This window comes from Esox lucius, chromosome 6 (assembly GCF_011004845.1).
Source record: "Esox lucius isolate fEsoLuc1 chromosome 6, fEsoLuc1.pri, whole genome shotgun sequence".
Taxonomy (NCBI): Eukaryota; Metazoa; Chordata; class Actinopteri; order Esociformes; family Esocidae; genus Esox; species Esox lucius.
In genome coordinates, this window is record NC_047574.1 from 9,160,038 (window position 1) to 9,177,828 (window position 17,791).

At 38.7% G+C, this 17,791-nt stretch overlaps 1 protein-coding gene across 3 annotated transcripts in view; it reads right to left on the reverse strand.

Moving 5' to 3' along the window:
- The window catches only part of LOC105021402 (CUB and sushi domain-containing protein 1), a 398,226-nt gene that overhangs the window by 138,802 nt on the left and 241,633 nt on the right, over positions 1–17,791 (reverse strand). For all 3 annotated transcript variants that reach the window (XM_020047620.2, XM_020047618.2, XM_020047621.2), the window contains exons 6-7: positions 5,915–6,027; positions 1,853–1,930 (exon numbers count right to left, since the gene is read on the reverse strand). In XM_020047620.2, the coding sequence (XP_019903179.2) occupies positions 1,853–1,930; positions 5,915–6,027 (191 nt within the window). The remainder of the gene's footprint in view (positions 1–1,852; positions 1,931–5,914; positions 6,028–17,791) is intronic.

Consider the following 17,791-nt stretch of genomic DNA (forward strand, 5'->3'; position numbering starts at 1 on the left):
CTGTCGCTATCTGTGCGTGTGTGAAAATAATAATCAATTATATACAGAGTTATGTGTGATGATGGCAATGTCTTACTGATGATCAACCATCATTTTGGAAGATAAGAAATCAAATAAATTCAATTTTCTAGAGATTTATTTTCCTTTGACATTCCTTTGACAAGAAAACAATCACTGGCTTTAGTTTAACAGGTTAGAAAATCAAGGTGGTTATTCATCAAGTCAAAGGGATTGAGTGTAAAAATTCATATCCATACACACATTATATCTGGAACCACTTGATCACCACTCATACAGTATGTCAGACTGGGAAGATGTATATTTTACATCTGCCAGAGAAAACCTTTAAAATGATTTAGCTAGTAAACCACCCAACATGAATAGCAATCATGCAAATGAATAATGGCTTGGAATATGCACACAAATTATTCACATTAATCATATAACTAATGACCAAGTATCCATATTGCCTTAGAAAAAAGGTTCTAAAAGATGTTTGTGCTGTCCCTGTGAGAGAACCACAAAGGGTTGGATAAAAAATAAATACATTGATTTCAGGTAGAACCCTTGTGTTCAATGTAGAACACGGTTTGAAAAGAGTTCTACATGGAACATCAAAGAGTTCTAAAACCAAAAAAAGGTTTTCCTATGGGAAAAGTTGAAATACCCTTTGAGGTTCAAAATAGCACAGATGGCATTAACTTGAACTCATGGTACATTTCTTAGTAATCTAGGATGATTGCATCTAGAATTTTGATGCCATATGTACTTTTCAAATATAAAATTGAATCAGTTCAAAGATGCTACACAGGATTTAATGGGAGGTATTTGAATTAATCACGTTTAAGCTATCAAAACCAAACCAATGTGTTCTTGTTTAGACTGACCTAACTTAAATTGCTTAAGATATGTATATGATGTATACTTCGTGAACTATAAGAATTTTACATTTGCATAAATTAAAATGAGTCTAAATGACAACCACAGAAAAACAGTGGCTGCAAAACAAAATGGAAATGCTCAGTGGCCGTTTAAAGGAGCTACTGTATACATAGAATTACTGGACATTATTGACAGACAATGTCCAATACATTATTATTAATTGTGTTTCACATTCTTTTTCAACACTGAAATAATTTTTGGTACCTAAAAAAGCAAATTCCAAAATCCAGACTTTAATTTGGACAACAGAGGTTGGACTGGCTTCTGCTGTAACATGGAAATGTTGTGCCCTTCCTCAAAGAAACAATGTCAATGTGTCTAGCATATTGATGTACAATAGCAGACAAGGGGGAAAAGTATGGGAAAACATTTCACATTCAAAACTGCAGCAATCGGTCTCCTCAGTTCCCAAACGCTTACAGAGTATTGTTAAAAGAAGAGGTGATGCAACACAGTGGTAAACACGCCCCTGTCCCAACTTTTTTGAAACATGTTGCTGGCATCAAAACCAAAATGGGCATGTATTTTTCCCCAAAAAATACAATTTCTCAGTTTCAACATTTGATATGTTGCCTTTGTACTATATTAAATAAAAAATAGAGATAAATGATTTGCACATCATTGCATTCTGTTTTTATTTGCATTTAATGCAGCATCCCAACAGTTTTTGGAAAAAAGGGTTGAACATATTTGCATCATTTATATACCATGAATACTTTTAAAGAAGCTAGCCAGCACACCACATTGATACTTCGGTAAATGTATTTTTCTAGTTTAAGATTTTTATCATAACTGTCCAGTTTGGTGTTGGACTGCCTGGGGAAAAACAAAACCTTTAACCTCTAGTTAATAAATAATACAATTTCAATTTGGGCAAAAATTACACCTCCATTCATAAGAAAGTACTTACAAACAGCATTTTTGTGGTTTGTGTCTTTGCTTGGAAGCATTTTCACACCCCTGGACTTCAGCTCAATGGCCTTTTTCACTGTTAGGGAGAGAAAGAAGTGCACATCATAATCAATTTATATAATTAGCAAGACCCCCTTAGAGCACAGGCTGAAAGAGAATCTGTGCCACAATGTGTAAACATGTCTGTGAGACTCCTTAGCTATACAAAAATCTCCCCTCCACTTCCCACTCTGCACCCCCAAAATCCTTTGAAGCTTGTGTTTACTGGAGTTCACAAGCAGACATGTCAGAGGGCCAGGATGATGCCAAGGTTCCCAAGATTCTGAGCCTATATTTTCGCTGTACTTTGGTCTTTATGGATCAGTTCAACCCAGGCAGAGAGGTCCTTGGTCATGCAGGGCAAGTGAGAGCCAAGTTCTTGTGTACAGTGGTGGCCACACAGCCACCTAAAACCTCTGGACTCAGTTCCCAGCAGGCAGTGCGCTGGAGGCGTCACCTGAATTCATGGCATTTGTGTCAGCGGGAGCCAATTTGGATTTGGATACGACTCAAAATCTAATCTGGTAATTATTTCACGCGAGGAAGCCAATTAAACCCTGAGAAACCTGAGATAAGTTCAGTGTGAGTAATCCTCTCTCCATATGACTTCATCCCTCGCCAGGTATTAATAAAAGGAGAAGTATTAGAATTTTACTGGACAATATAGTACCAAATAATAGGAAAATAAGTTGTGCATGTGGGAGAAAAAAAAGTTGGCCAAATGTTTTATAAGAAAGGGCTTTGTGACCACTCTACATGAAGTTGGCCATCTTCCAATGATGTTCCTGCATAATAATAACTGTAGTAAAAACATATTTACATAATAGTTAGGTGTTACATGGTAACATGTGTATTTGTCGTGTTTTCTATTTTCACAGAACTGAAACACGAAATGGGATTACACATGCACTGAAGGTTATTCCGCACGTGAAATTATAGACTACATGTGTTAGACATGACTTAATACATTATGTAACTAATGTTTTGTTGTCACACATTTCAGAATAAGAATCTCCATCACCATTTTGGCAGTGTATCCTCAGACGGTGCTGGTTGCAGACAGAATATGCAACATTTACGGCTTTGGATTTTAGATGAATGTTTAGTGAACATATATAATATAAAGTGGCTTAATGTGGGGAAAATAGTCTTATTTGGGTTGGGAGTAATTTATATCAATAACGGACAGTAGCAAAAATGGGTACACATTAAGACTGCATACAGTCTCAGAATAAAATAAAAATGAAAACCAAGAAAAATAGAATGAAGTAAAACACATAAGGTATAACTCCCTGACCCAAGATGCATCAACCCAGCCACCAACCCCTCCTGGCAACAAAACTAAACCACTGAACCTGATCTCTGAGAAATGAAATATAAAATCAAGCAACCATGATAAAATCAGCAGGCTACATCTTCCAACGTGAGACGGAACATTAAAAAAGTTAAGAAAATGTCATGAACTGGCAATCTGTTGCTAAACACACAGACTACAGCAGTTATATAATGGTTTCTGCTGCAGATAACCAGCTTTCAATTGTTGCTTGGCTAGGTCCATAAATCCTAGTGATGGATAGTTGTAAATAAATTATATCTATAAAAGAGCAGATCCAACAAGGCATAGCCAAGAATCAGGTGGTTGCCATCTCACTGCCAATAACTCTAAAGTTTCCGTCAAACCTGACATCAATATACATAATTACTGTAATGACATGACAGGTGGTAAATTGCTTTTAATTAGTAACAGTTTGAGGGAACAAGATATGAGTTAGTCAGATAAGATAGAGGACCTCTGTGACTGTGACAGTGGTTCTCAAACCTCTCATGGGGGCCTCCAGCAGTTCAATGTAATGGACGAATCCCAGAGCTGGCAAAGTTGAATCAACTTACCTATTAATTACCAAGCCCTTGGCTGCTTGATTCAGGTGAAACAGATCAGGGCTACAACAACATTATGAGATGGCGGGGGGTCCCCAGCAGAGTTTTGAAGACCACTAGTCTATGATACAGTGATACTGAGTTAAAAACACACATTTCCTTAATCTGTTCATTATTCCCTTCAGCAAATCTAATTGCCTTCTCTAAATATGAATACATTCATCAAGACATAATTATAATAAAAGTAACAAATACAATCATCAAAGAAACATGACTGTATGCAATGACATTCTCACACACATTTGAGTGCGAGAACTTTTTCTTTAAAATATTCCAGTTCATCAATCCATTCGCTATGAGGTCAAGAAATCATGATGATCAAACGTAGATATTCAACTATGAAATACATGTGGGAAATTACTCTTTTATGCATTACAGTGCTCTCCTTAATGGCTCTGTATGAGGTTAAAGTATAGACTCCCAGCTTTTTTTTTACAATATGTATGTCTACATATTGGTTTTACCTATTTGAATCTGCAAGAACTAGAAGGACTATGTTTAAAAACTGTTTCCGTTTCCAAATGCTGAAACCAATATAATATTGCTGATATTATCACTTTCAAACTTCTATTCAGCATGGAATGCCAAAATTGCAACTTCAGACGCAAATCACTTACTTTGACACTTGAAACATACTTGGAATATGACCATGTTACCAAAAAGAGAAAACATTAGAGCAGCTCAATCTGCCTCTACATCTTTGCTATTCAACTCTCAAATCAGACCAAAAATGCCAAGAGTGTTCAATAGATATACCTGTTTAGTAACTATATCATAAACAAACAACATTTTGATCACGTTGTCAGCTGTTTAATGTAGATAAGAAGTTACTATCTAAAATATTTTACTAATCTGCTTTTGCTGTTATGAAAGAAATACATGTTTGCCAAGTAATACAAAACGTTAGGGTTTCTTAAATATTTCTTTTATGAATCAAATCTTGACTAATCAAATTAGAAATCCGAACAGAAATATACTATTCAAGTAACAGCTGTCTAGTGTTGACACAGCAGACAAAAAGACGAACATATGGTGACAGTCATCTATAGACCTGCTGTGAAAACTCAGAAGCAGATTGGGCCAAAACAGGTTGGCTGTGGCAGATGCCTTCTAAGGATGCAGAATGATAACCTATACATTTATCACTTTTACCACTTTGACACAACATTTGAAGGAAAGTACAAAATGAGTTTAAGACTAGAAAGGCAAAGAGCTTCATTGTTACTTAAAACTAATTAAAACCATCCTTCACATTTTCAATATAATAATAATAATAACAACAACACATTATTATGGTTATCAATAACAAGTCTTAAAGCGCTTCAAGCGCCCCCCCCCAAAAAAAACAGGCAATATATCATGACATGTCTCTGAATGCTACACCCTCCAATGTTGGAGAGGGTCAGGCCACGGCTTGGACAGTGGAATGCACTCAGAGGATGGCAGATGATGGTGATGGAGTCAGCTGATGATGTAGAGGGCAAGTCTGGGAAAGAACCTGACCCTAAAGCCGCCGGTATTCTCTTTCTTTCAGTGTGGCACCCACTTGAATGAGGCCTTAACAGCTCTGAACGGCAGAAATCTAAGCATGCAAATTCAGGAAAGGTAGTCAATAGCCCTCACTACTCTTCCTCAATGCTGTTGTATTCCTCTATTTTCTAACGCATTAGACTGGTTTTGTCGTCACAGACAAAATGTGCTGCTCCAGGCAATCAATGTCCTTTATTAGAATTTGCTGATTGCAACTGTGTTAAACTAGTAGTGCAACAACGTTATTAATATGCAATAACATAGTCAATTCAATGAAACTGTTTGTACCACAGTCATTACTGCGTGGCTTCATATTATTAGTCAACTTAATACAAAGGGTTACCAGCTTTGTTCCCAAACCTGGGGACACACATTACCCCCGAGCGCATCAGGCAGTGTTGAACTTGATCAAACTCCATTCAATAGGCAGAATGCTCTTGCAGAGAGTAAGACGGCAGGAACCAGGCAGGGCCGAGATAAGCCGAGTTCTGGCAGAGCACGCCAGGGCACGTGACGCAAAGGAACTCCCTACCCTCTGACACTGACCCCTTACCTTGGTACTGGGCACTAAATCCTTTCCGCCGATGGTTGCTGTCAGATGTGAAATGCAGCCGTAGCCAATTCTTGCTGCTGATGACGGGGGATGGTAGATTCATACCGGTCAGCCTGGAAGAAAATAAGATTCTGGTTTCAGCTGGGTGACCTGACACCTCCATCAAAGGGACAATCAAAATGAAACACATTGGCTGCTGTTAGTGACAATGGAACATCTACACTGTATGACAACTGGAATCATCACACAATGGAATGACTGGTAGGAACGCTAAGAGTACTTATCCAATCAAAATAAAACAACATTTGACTGCTTACACATGCAGTCCAATTCTGACTTTCCTTCCACTAATTGGTTTGTTTTGAGAAATCAAATCTTTTGTCAAGATCTTTTGCTGAGCTGGGCTAAGAGTGATTCCTAACTTCCAGGCCAATTCTCAGGTTTTTCCACTAATAGAGTGTTTGGCCAATCATACCTGATTAGTCAAAAGTCCAATTAATGAAAACATATGATAGGATCTTTGTAAAAGCAACCCTTGTTTATCTTCAGTGGCTGCCGATCCAGCTATTCTCAGCTCCACACAGTACTTTTTTTTTGTACTGCCAAAGCCATCACTACCAGTGATCGGACATCTTTGTGTGATGTTGCCTAGGAGAACACGTCAAAATACTGTCAGTTATACCTGTGGCTTATACAATTGCAAACATAGGCACAGGAAAATAGCAGTATATAGTATTTAAGTATGGCAAACACATACGAGACATAGATATACCGTAAAGTTATTTTTTAGGTTTAGTGGGCAGCTTCTCAGAGGTGGAACTCATATTTCAACCACATGATGACTATCCAGTTTTGTGTTAGCCTATTTGCATGACAAGTGACAGACAAGGAGTCAATTTTGTATATTTTCTCTAGCAACTCAGGCGGCAATTTGACAGAGTAACTATAAAGGTTACAAAACTAATTTAGCTATATTGGAGTTTAAAACGCAAGCGATCTGGTCCAGATTCACTGTGTGTAAACTATGCCCTGATTCTTGTAACACAATATCATGTGCGTAAAGACAGAATTTTGCAGCCTACAAATAGCTGCAGGAGAGATACACATTCTCTAAAGCAGAGGTCTCAAACTGGTTCCACGGAGGGCTGAGTGTCTGCAGGTTTTCGCTCTCACCTTGTACTTAATTGACTAATTAGGTCACTAATTGGTTCATTTCTACCCCCACCTGGTTGTTTAGGTCTGAACAGGGAACCAATTAAAAGGAAAACCCAAAAACCTGCAGACACATGGCCCTCCGTGGAACCGGTTTGAGACCTCTGCTCTAAAGAATCCTCAATCACCTGCTTAGTTTAAAGAGGTCGGAGTGTTCCAAATCCTAAGGCAGATCAATTTTTTTCTTTTACCGGAGCCCAAATTTTATGAAGGCATTATGAACCACCCCAGACATTTCAATACTGTGTATTAAAAAAATTATTGTTATACTTCAGATAAATCTTTACCAGCGTCATAGAAACCTGTGGGATAACCAATAGTCTGTATTACACTATCAAAGCAATTTTTTTATGGGAAGCAACTTTGGTGATTGAGTGAGTTGCTGCAGGTGAAGCAATTCAGGTAATAAAGTCCTTAGACCATGGACACATCATGATTGTACCACCAACACTGAAGGCATTTTAGTTCAGTTCAATCTCTGTTTATTTCAATAACCTTGGAGCAATTGAAACCAATAGCTGAGTCGTTCCAATTCAGTACCTTTTGAACTTGGTAAAGTGGTAAAAAAAGCAAAGTTTGATTTGGCCTCCCATGTGACACTGTGTTGTAAGGCACTACATCATATTGTCGAGATGCCACTACACCCCAGGTTCAATACCCGGGTGTGTCACAGCCAGTCATGACCAAGAGGCTCTGATGGGCGGTAGCCTTACATTGCCCCAGGGTAAGGGAGGTTGAGACTGGCAGAGCATTCGTTGGCTTATCAAGCTTTAGCAAATCCCTCAGGCACAGTGGTTAAAGATGCAGTCTGGGACCTTTGCCTTTGTATTTTACTGGCATTGTAGACTGGGTGTGTAGTATGTTATTTATATGTGAATAGTCCACAAGTAGAATCTATCAAAATCCCTGTTTCTTGTAAAGTCTTAGAAGAAACAGTTGACTTCAACATATGACAAACATTCAGGGTACAGAGGGAAAAAATGCTTTTAGAAATGCTTTTTATGAAAATTAATTCCAAAACAAATGTCCCAGCCTAGACACTGGCAGACCATCGCTCAATTTAATCCCTGTTCAGATTGGCTAGATCTTAGCAAGCTAACTGTAGTTGTTAGCCAAAGTAGCATTTACGCTGGTCCAGCCAAACTCCCTGGTTGAGCAACCCATGAAGAAAGAAGAACAGCTTAGCTTAATTTGTCTCGGCAGACATATGTCCTAATCCTCCAGTCTCTAGAGCCATTTGGGTGTTGCTGCTATAAGACAAAACTGAGAATAAAAGGCGATAACATTGGAAAATGTTATCCCGCCATTTGAAGGGATGAATGTTGTTGCCCAAGCTGGATTCGATCCGCCGTTTACTATGTGACAGACTGTGTCTTTAATCACTACGCTATTTAAACAACGTGCTAGGTGTGTAGAGATATGATATCTGTTTACTTGCATTGTCAAACCAATTTAGATTACATTTATTGTCATTGAAGTTTGAAGTACAGTACAGTACAACGAAATGCAATTTGCGTCTAACCAGAAGTGCAAATAGAGTGCAGAAAAATGTACAAGTATTAAGTAAATGTATGTACAAGTGGAATGTATAGGTGTGCAATTAAGGCAAATGCATTACATGTGGCAATTCTAAATGTGCATTGGAAAACTCACAAATTTACAGAAAACGAACAGGTATTAAGTATAATGTATGTACAAGTGAGATAAATGTGGCACTTCTCAGTGGCATTCTGAATTTGCAATTGAGGCAAATTGAAGGAGTAGGGTAGCATGTGCAACTAAAAGGCAGGGATAGCAGCAATGAGGTTCCCAAGGTAGACGTGTGTGTAACAATTGAAAAGGAAAGTACAGAGGCAGTTCTAAATGTGCAGAAAGGGCAAGGTATAGTGCATGTTTAAGGTGCAAGTCAACATGTGGACACCCAGAAATTTGAAGCTGGACACACTCCTCCTCAGTGCCATCGATGAGAACTGGGGCGTAACTGCAGCCTTTAGATTTCCTGTAATCCACAATGAGCTCCATGGTTTTCTTTGCATTGAGGGCCAGGTTGTTATCAGTTAGTCGAAACGCCATGGTTCCCTACATTAGTTAACATCCAAACCAACAACTGGCATAGAATGATAGCTAAACTACATTCAACAGGTAAAATTAGAAATACATCACTGTAGATGGCTAGCTAATAGCTATACAGTACCTATAATGAAAACAACGAGTCAAATCACTCCATGGCAGGTTTGTTTCTTTAGACAGACAGTTGAACGACTAACCACTACGCTATGTGAACGACGCTATGTAAATCAAAAGCAATATGAACAAATCCTAACGCCTAATTTGTTTGGCTCGTAGCTAGGACCAAACCCCGGCCGCCTGAATGACAGTCCGCTTCTCTATCACATGCGCTATTTAACAATGGTCAGGCAGGCAGGCAGCCAGGCCGGCAGTAAGAGACATTGGCTCTTCTTAGCCAGCTCTGCTGACGCAGTCCGGCAAAAAGCTGTGCTTACACCTAATTTAACATTCTGTTATAAAGGGCAAATTTGAATGAATGAATCTTGAATGTAATCTTATAACAGTCACAAATGCCTCTGTGAAAGAAGAGACCGAAGTCAGTTGTGTACAGCGGGAAGGAAGGTAAGGGAAATACTTGCAGGATTATTGTGGAACGACCCATCTGGTGATCAGACTCTCGAAGTACTAAAAACCCATTGGACTTAATAAATATAGCAGCATAAATCCTTCAGATTCTTGCTCTTTTGCTCATATTAAGAAAACATTGTAACTAAATTATTTTACCTGATTAAATAGCCTCTTTCCTCTCAACCTAGTTTGCATGTCCCAAAAAGCAACACCATTGAAAAGAAGATGATAAGGCCCAAATACTGCCGAGCATTCATTGCCAGTCACTCACTGTCCTGTTCCAGCTGGTCTTTTAATCCAACGCAAGTTCAGTAAAAACATAAAATGCGATCTATCTACAGTTATATAATGGTCCTGTATGTTCTTGTAAACAAATCCTTATTTGGAAATCTATTTTAAAGTTCAATGAATCAGTATGTAAGTGGGAGCCAAGTGGGTGCTAAACTTCAAAGAAAAGGGCTTTTATTTTACGCAGTGACTATTATATAATTCATATATCTTTAGCAACAAAATGTCAGAGGTCATAAGGACACACATAGCTGCGCTTCGAAGTCTGACTAGTATATGATGAGAGTGGAGTCATCCTCACACAACATACATATCTCCCTTTTTCCAAATAGGATTAACTCTGATGTAAATGGGCAAATTATGAGGTCAAAATAATACTGACTGACACCCATTTGGGGTAGAGCTGTTTAAAAGGAAACTGTGGAATTTCATCTCATTCAGTTAGAAGGATTTTATTTTGACTATTAAACAAAAAAGCAGAAGGTGGTGTGGCATATGTCAAATATACCACAACTATGATCTATTCTTAGGCAATATGCATCGTAGAATAAACACTTACACCACCCCCCAAAATACAAATGTGATGTCTCAAATTAACATCCAACACGTGCTGAAGGAGTAGAGTCATTGTGACTCAATTGAGGTTTCTAGCAATTATTATAGCCTAGTCTGGACATAACTGGTTAAAAGGTGACTTAACCTGCAACCATAGGAACACCCCAACACATCTCCTTCATATATGTTTCTGGGAGGCCAGTGACATTTCAAGGACACTAATGACAAGCATAATAATGTGCATTGATTTTAAAGCTTGAGTCAAAAAATATCTATAGACAGACAGTCCCAAATAAAATAAATAATCTTGGCACCGGTGGGAGAGTTCAATTTAATATGCTATGTAATGTGATAAAACCTGACATGACAGCGTGTCAGGCACCTGTCTACCAGGATCATGTGGAAATTGCTTTAGGAAAGCCTTTTAGAGAGCTTCCTAAGAGCATGGTATGTATCAAGCATCAATACAGGAATTTGTTCACCTGTCAGTTGTCAATCCAGGCCTCATTCCTTCATGTCTGTCTATATATCAATCACAAGGCCCCACCTCTTGTCTGAAAGACTCTCAGACAGCATTTCTGAAACATTTTCCTCAAAACGTGTCCTCAAAAGTTGTGTATTGTCATCATGTATTTGGTCTTGAGCCACTGCAGCTGTGCGCAAAGACAGGCAGTTGCACACCCCAAAACCTTGTGGACATTGCTGAGCCGATTCTGCACTCCACTTTCACCTCGTAGCCTCATAGGCCATCCTTTCAGCTGCCAAGCAACATTGTTTGTCAAGTGTTGGTTGTGGTCAGTTTTGTTGCTATGTAATATTCTTTTTAACAGGACCCAACCACATTAATGCAGGTTATTAGCTATATTCATGGCATTAATTTCAAGTTATGCAAAAGTTCATATTTAGGTACGTTATTCATTCATGCACAGTGAATGTTTTGAAATGATGCTGATATACAGTTGCTAGTGAATGTCTACACATACACACACCTTGCCAGTGTTCAAATTTTGCACTTTAAAAAAGTAATCTAAAAAAGCAAATGCATCAGACTTTTTAATACAGAACAACATATTGATGTCTTATTAACCATAACATGATGAAAATTGTTGTACGCCCTACGGCCACCATGGCCTTTGTGCCCCTGCTAATGTCAAAATCTCATTGTCAGCAGTTTGTTCGTAAGTTTGTTTGTAGTTCGCAATTGAGAACAACCACAAGAACGGACTACAATCAGGTAAAGCTATATATCTAGTAATCGATAGATAGCTGACTAATTTAGCACTTACCTGAATCAAACCTCTGTTTTGGAAGGTGCGTTCATGAGCAACTGGAAGGTTGGAAAGTTTTACCGGAGAATACACCTGAACGATTTTTGAAAGCTCAGAGAAATTACTCGACATGGCAGCGTTTGTGGTTAAAGATGCTCCAAATCCTTTTATTTCACTCAGTGGACTTGGTGCCCTGGCATGTGGCCTTCGTGCCCTAAAAATTTTTGTGATACCGAAGGCCAAATGGTCTTGACCCTAAAATTAAGAAATTCCAAGCCTTTTACCAACCACAGGTTTGGGTCAAATCTGTAGTAAAAACCTCTCAAGAATTGTGGTGGTTGCATCATGTTGTGGGCATTCTTTTCATCAACATGGAATTGAGAGTTTGTCAAGATCAAAAGACATGAAATTAGCAAAGCCCAGATAAAAACTTAAATTAAAACCCAGCACAGACTTTTGAAAACCTTGGGGTTGTTACATTTTTCACACCAAAATGGCTTTCCCCAAAACTGTACTTTTTTTGTTGTTATTTTACCAAGTAAGTATGACTAAGAGCAAATTCTTTCAGTAACGAACAGGGCACCATTTTGAGTAAACTGCCTTGCTCCGGGAAAAACATCTGATTTTTTCACCTTGTCCGCTCAGGGATTACAACCATTGACCTTTAATTTTCTGGCTCAATGCTCTTGACCACAAGACTCCACTTAATCTGAAATTGTGTTCCTTATTTTTCAGAAACAATATTTGAATACTGCACTCCATCAATGATTCATCAACAAATGTACTTAAATAAAAAACATTTTGAAAACAACAAAATACATATTACTATGTTGTCCTACATTAGAAAATAATTTAAAGGTAATCAAAAGCTGTAATGGAGGTTGGGAGGCCCACTGTAAATAGAGGCATAGCTACATGGAATTCACAGTGGTTAATAGAGCTGGTTACTCAAGTTAGCAATAAACACTGATTTAATATATGAGACAAAACAACATCTTATAGCACCATATGGATAGTGAAAAAACCCACATACAGTACACTATTTTGTATTGTCTTTTGTGTCTGTTTTTTTACGTGGTTTATCGATAAAGTATGTATATTATGTTTTTTTTAATTATTCTCTACACCCCAGTTTGAGTAGTCACAGCATTAGGACTGGTTAATGGGGATCCCAATTAAATAACAAAACAAAAAATAATGCTATTGAATATAGAGATTACCGTTACCTTCATTCCTTCCTGTTTTCCTCTCCTTTTAGATCTCCCATATGTACCATATTACGGATATGAGCATTGACACTTCTTTCTAAAGGATAAATCTTTAGCCCCTCAAAGTTATTGTTAGCTCTACTTTTTATCACTAGCAATTAAATAGAGTTCTGAGAAGTGGCCATTATTGATTCTTTTTGATAAATGCGTGTTGTACATCACTTTTATCCATCTTATGAAAGATTCTCCAAACTTGAAAAAAATATCAAGGCGTGTATTCTAGATGAACCATATCAAAGGCTTTCTCAAACTCTGCTATGAAGATTATTCCTGGTTTGCCTTTATTCTCATAATGTTCTATAATTTCTAATAGTTGTCTAATTTTGTCTCCAATTTATCTTACTTTAGGAAAATCTGTCTGATCACGATGAATAATGTCTGGTGCAACCTTTTTAATTCTGAAGTTAAAGCATTTAGCATTTATTTTGCTTCGGGATATTAAAAGGTGAGGTGCCTGTAGTTCTTAATATTACTCTTTCCGTAACCCAAGAAAAACCCAGATCCACATCACAATACATTTTCTCATACTGATCTATGAAGCACACATGAATCGTTAATGAAGGGAATCCTATGCAGTCAAAGTCAAGCGTTTTTTTTTTTCTCATTCATGAAGCACACAGTATAACTTTATGGTAATTAACTGTACAGTTGGCCACTGATCAGTACCACCAAAATGTGGCAGGATAGGATAATTAAAAGGCAGGTTAGGAGAACTAACGCAGCAGGTTAGGAGATGTTTCAAGTTCTCCCATGTCGCCCTGCTCCTCCGCCCATCCCACTGGCTACCACCTGACGTTTGTATCCGCCGAGAGACCACAGTGCGTTGCTACAGAGCCATGAGAGGAACTGCCACTTCCTACATTTAGGCCATGATCAAACTACCAAAGCACTTCATTCTGACACCTGCTTTCTCTTGTATGTCTTACCTCTACGGAAGGGCTTGTTTCCTGTTAAGGCTAGGACTGGATTTAAACGTTTTTCATGTTAACTTTCAAAGCGAGGAAAGGGTCTTCTTCCTGCAGTACTCGTCTCTATGAATTTGTCGTACTGTACATACATACACACATGCTGTGGTCACAAAATGCAGGCTTTCATATTGTTCCAAAAATGTCTTAAGAAACAACTGGAGGCAAGGCTTTCTCATGTTGAGCTTGGAATATTCTGCTGATCCATGTGAGAGATGCCCACACTCGGACTCAACCTAGGAATGAGTAGTTTCTGAACACTCACCTCTACAGAAAGCCCTAATATTGAGTATAGTCTGGTACAGGGGTGTAAAGGTGAAAGGTTCTCACTCTCTCTCTCTCTCTAGAAGTATTGTAGGGCCTCTAGGTTACCATCTCTCTCTTCCTCAATAAATATTTCAATTTTATATTTTTTTCACAAATTAACACATGGCTATCACTGTCCTCTTCCATTTTCAATGCTACAAACAGTAATTTTTGTTATAATCTGTAAAATGTTACATTTAATTACGAAAACACTGGAGACAGGTAGCATAGAGGCCCTATCTTATAGCAATACCTAAAAAAGAGAGAATTATTATTTTTTCTACTTCAGCAACTCCTTCAAGTCTAGTTTCCAGGTGACATATTCTAAGCAATAGTCTCAACTTCCAAGCTTTCATATTTTACACAGAGGTCAGGGGTCGTTCCATAAGGATGCATTGACTGCTTTGCGGGTTAATTTTCAGGATCAATAACTAAAGAATTCCACAGTAGAATTCTATGCAAGGCTATTCTTTGACCTTGTAATTTTTGCATACAAGTATTTTACTTAATATGTAAACGCATTATAGTCTACTGGTGTAAAAACAACAGCTATGGACTTTTATTTTGAAAATGAAATCAGGAATTGCAATGCTGTTGTAGAGCTCTGGGTTAGCTTATTGTTACTAGCTTCACAGCTTTGAAGAGCTACTATGTGCCGATGCCACATTACTGACAAAAGTTTGTACATAGAAAAACGATCTGTAAACAAATAAATGGAGATGGAAAGTAAGAACAGTCAACCTTTTGGCAGATATCTAACTCCATAACCAGGTTGTGCTGCTATTTTGGTCTCGACCTTTAAACATTTGCCTCTGAAAATTATAGCCAACTTTACACACCCTATAAAACACGTTTGGCTAGGAAAAGACAACACAAACATAAAGGTACCCTGGAGAGGTCTTTTTGACCCGTTGACCAACTGCATTCTTTGCATTTTTGAGATTTAAGTGGTGTGTCTAAATAAGCATCTGCTGATATGAATGGATTTATAAAATAAATTTAATTGAATTTGATTGATTGACAAGGAAGCAAGAAGCATTTATCAAAACAGACTTGAGTGGCAATAAATTGGGCCAGTTATCGATCACTCTCAGACACACTCCACATATACAACACAAGAACAAAAGAGAGGCATTAAAAAAGCTTAACAAGTAACACAAGTAACACGAATGGAGAAAAAGTAACGTTGCCTGAATAGTAACATAATAGTAACATGGACAATGAAGGAAACAAATGACAGACAGGTGTGTATAATTGTCCAGAGATGAACAGAAGGGCATTGGGTCGGAAATGTCAGTGGAAATGAGCAGGGGAATTGGGTGTGACAGGAACGGTTGGCGTGTTGAACGAAGAATGTATGCAAGTCCGAATGAAACAGGGGAAATGGTTGATGACAGGAATGGGTGGCCGGTGGTCAAGACTTCAGGGATTTCGATTTCTGAGGCCAAAGGGGGGGTGTCGAACAGAACACAGGCATGACAGTAGCTGACAGACAGGTACAGCCCTTGTTAATGTCTTTCAGTGAAATTGGTTGTGCAGAGCATTGGCACCAAATCGCCAACAAAAACTTGATCCAATGTTATCAGGTATGTATTTGCACTGTGAGCATTTGTACCGCCACCATCTCCTTTGCCTGTTTTCCTTATCAATGGGAGACTGAAGTTGGTTGTGCAGTTCATGGGCAACCTGCCTACGAAAGCCTGTTTCCAGTGTTATCAGAGCACAATAAACGGATGAGTTCCAGGTGAGACGCCTGGTGTTCGAATCATCAATAATACAAATAACACCACACAACGCAGAGACTGTCATCCACGGGGTACACTGAGCTGTAACCCAGAAGTGATTCCATACTGATCAATCAACTCTCCTCTGCAGTAAAAAAAGCAACTGGCTTCTGCCTGGTATTGACATGATTAAGTGCTTGAATTGGAACACAAGGGGCTGTATAGTAACAGGCTACAATATACATGATGTTAAGGCTTTGGTTCTTCACTGTATGGGCATTACTGAAAGCCACTCTTTACTGGAGCGCCGCAAACAACAACTGTATGGAAGGATTTATTTTGGCCAATATACAGTAGCTCAGTGTGTAGAGCATGTTGCTTGCAATGACAGGTTTGTGGGTTTGATTCATGAGAGGCGAGTAAAAATCTGCTAAATGACTTAAATTGTAATGCATTTTTACCAACCCCAACTGAGGAGCTATTCAGATTATATTCTGTATATATCTGACTGGCTCGGTTAACAAGTAAAAAAGAGGTCAGAGATTTGCTCTTGTTGCTGCTGTCCTGCCCTGGTGAGGTATCTACAGTGAATGTCGACACGGCCGTTCAGTGTAGATAAAAACAGATGAAAATAAAATATAATCAAATATGTTCAGTGATGCAGGGTTGAAGGCATCTTTTTATTTTTTGACTTGTCTTTAATACTGTAGATTGAACCTTTAAACTTATTGGGACAAGAGGTTTGTAGGACTATGATTCCTATACATTTAGGACAACTTTTCAGTTGATTTTGTGTGTATATTCTACAGTGGGGAGAACAAGTATTTGATAGACTGCCGATTTTCCAGGTTTTCCCACTTACAAAGCATGTAGATGTCTGTAATATTTATCATAAGTACTCTTCAACTGCGAGTGACGGAAACTAAATTCCAGAAAATCACATTGTATGATTTTTAAGTAATTCATTTGCATTTTATTGCATGACATAAGTATTTGATCAGAAAAGCAGAACTTAATATTTGGTACAGAAACCTTTGTTTGCAATTACAGAGATCATACGTTAGTTCTTGACCAGGTTTGCACACACTGCAGCAGGGATTTTGGCCCACTCCTCCATACAGACCTTCTCCAGATCCTTCAGGTTTCGGGGCTGTCGCTGGGCAATACGGACATTCAGGTCCCTCCAAAGATTTTCTATTGGGTTCAGGTCTGGAGACTGGCTAGGCCACTCCAGGACCTTGAGATGCTTCTTATGGAGCCACTCCTTAGTTGCCCTGGCTGTGTGTTTCTGGTCGTTGTCATGCTGGAAGACCCAGCCACGACCCATCTTCAATGCTCTTACTGAGGGAAGGAGGTTGTTGGCCAAGATCTTGCGATACATGGCCCCATCCATCCTCCCTTCAATACGTTGCAGTCGTCCTGTCCCCTTTGCAGAAAAGCATCCCCAAAGAATGATGTTTCCACCTCCATGCTTCACGGTTGGGATGGTGTTGTACTCTTGGTGTTGTACTCATCCTTCTTCTTCCTTCAAACACGGCGAGTGGAGTTTAGACCAAAAAGCTCTATTTTTTGTCTCATCAGACCACATGACCTTCTCCCATTCCTCCTCTGGTTCATCCAGATGGTCATTGGCAAACTTCAGACGGGCTTGGAC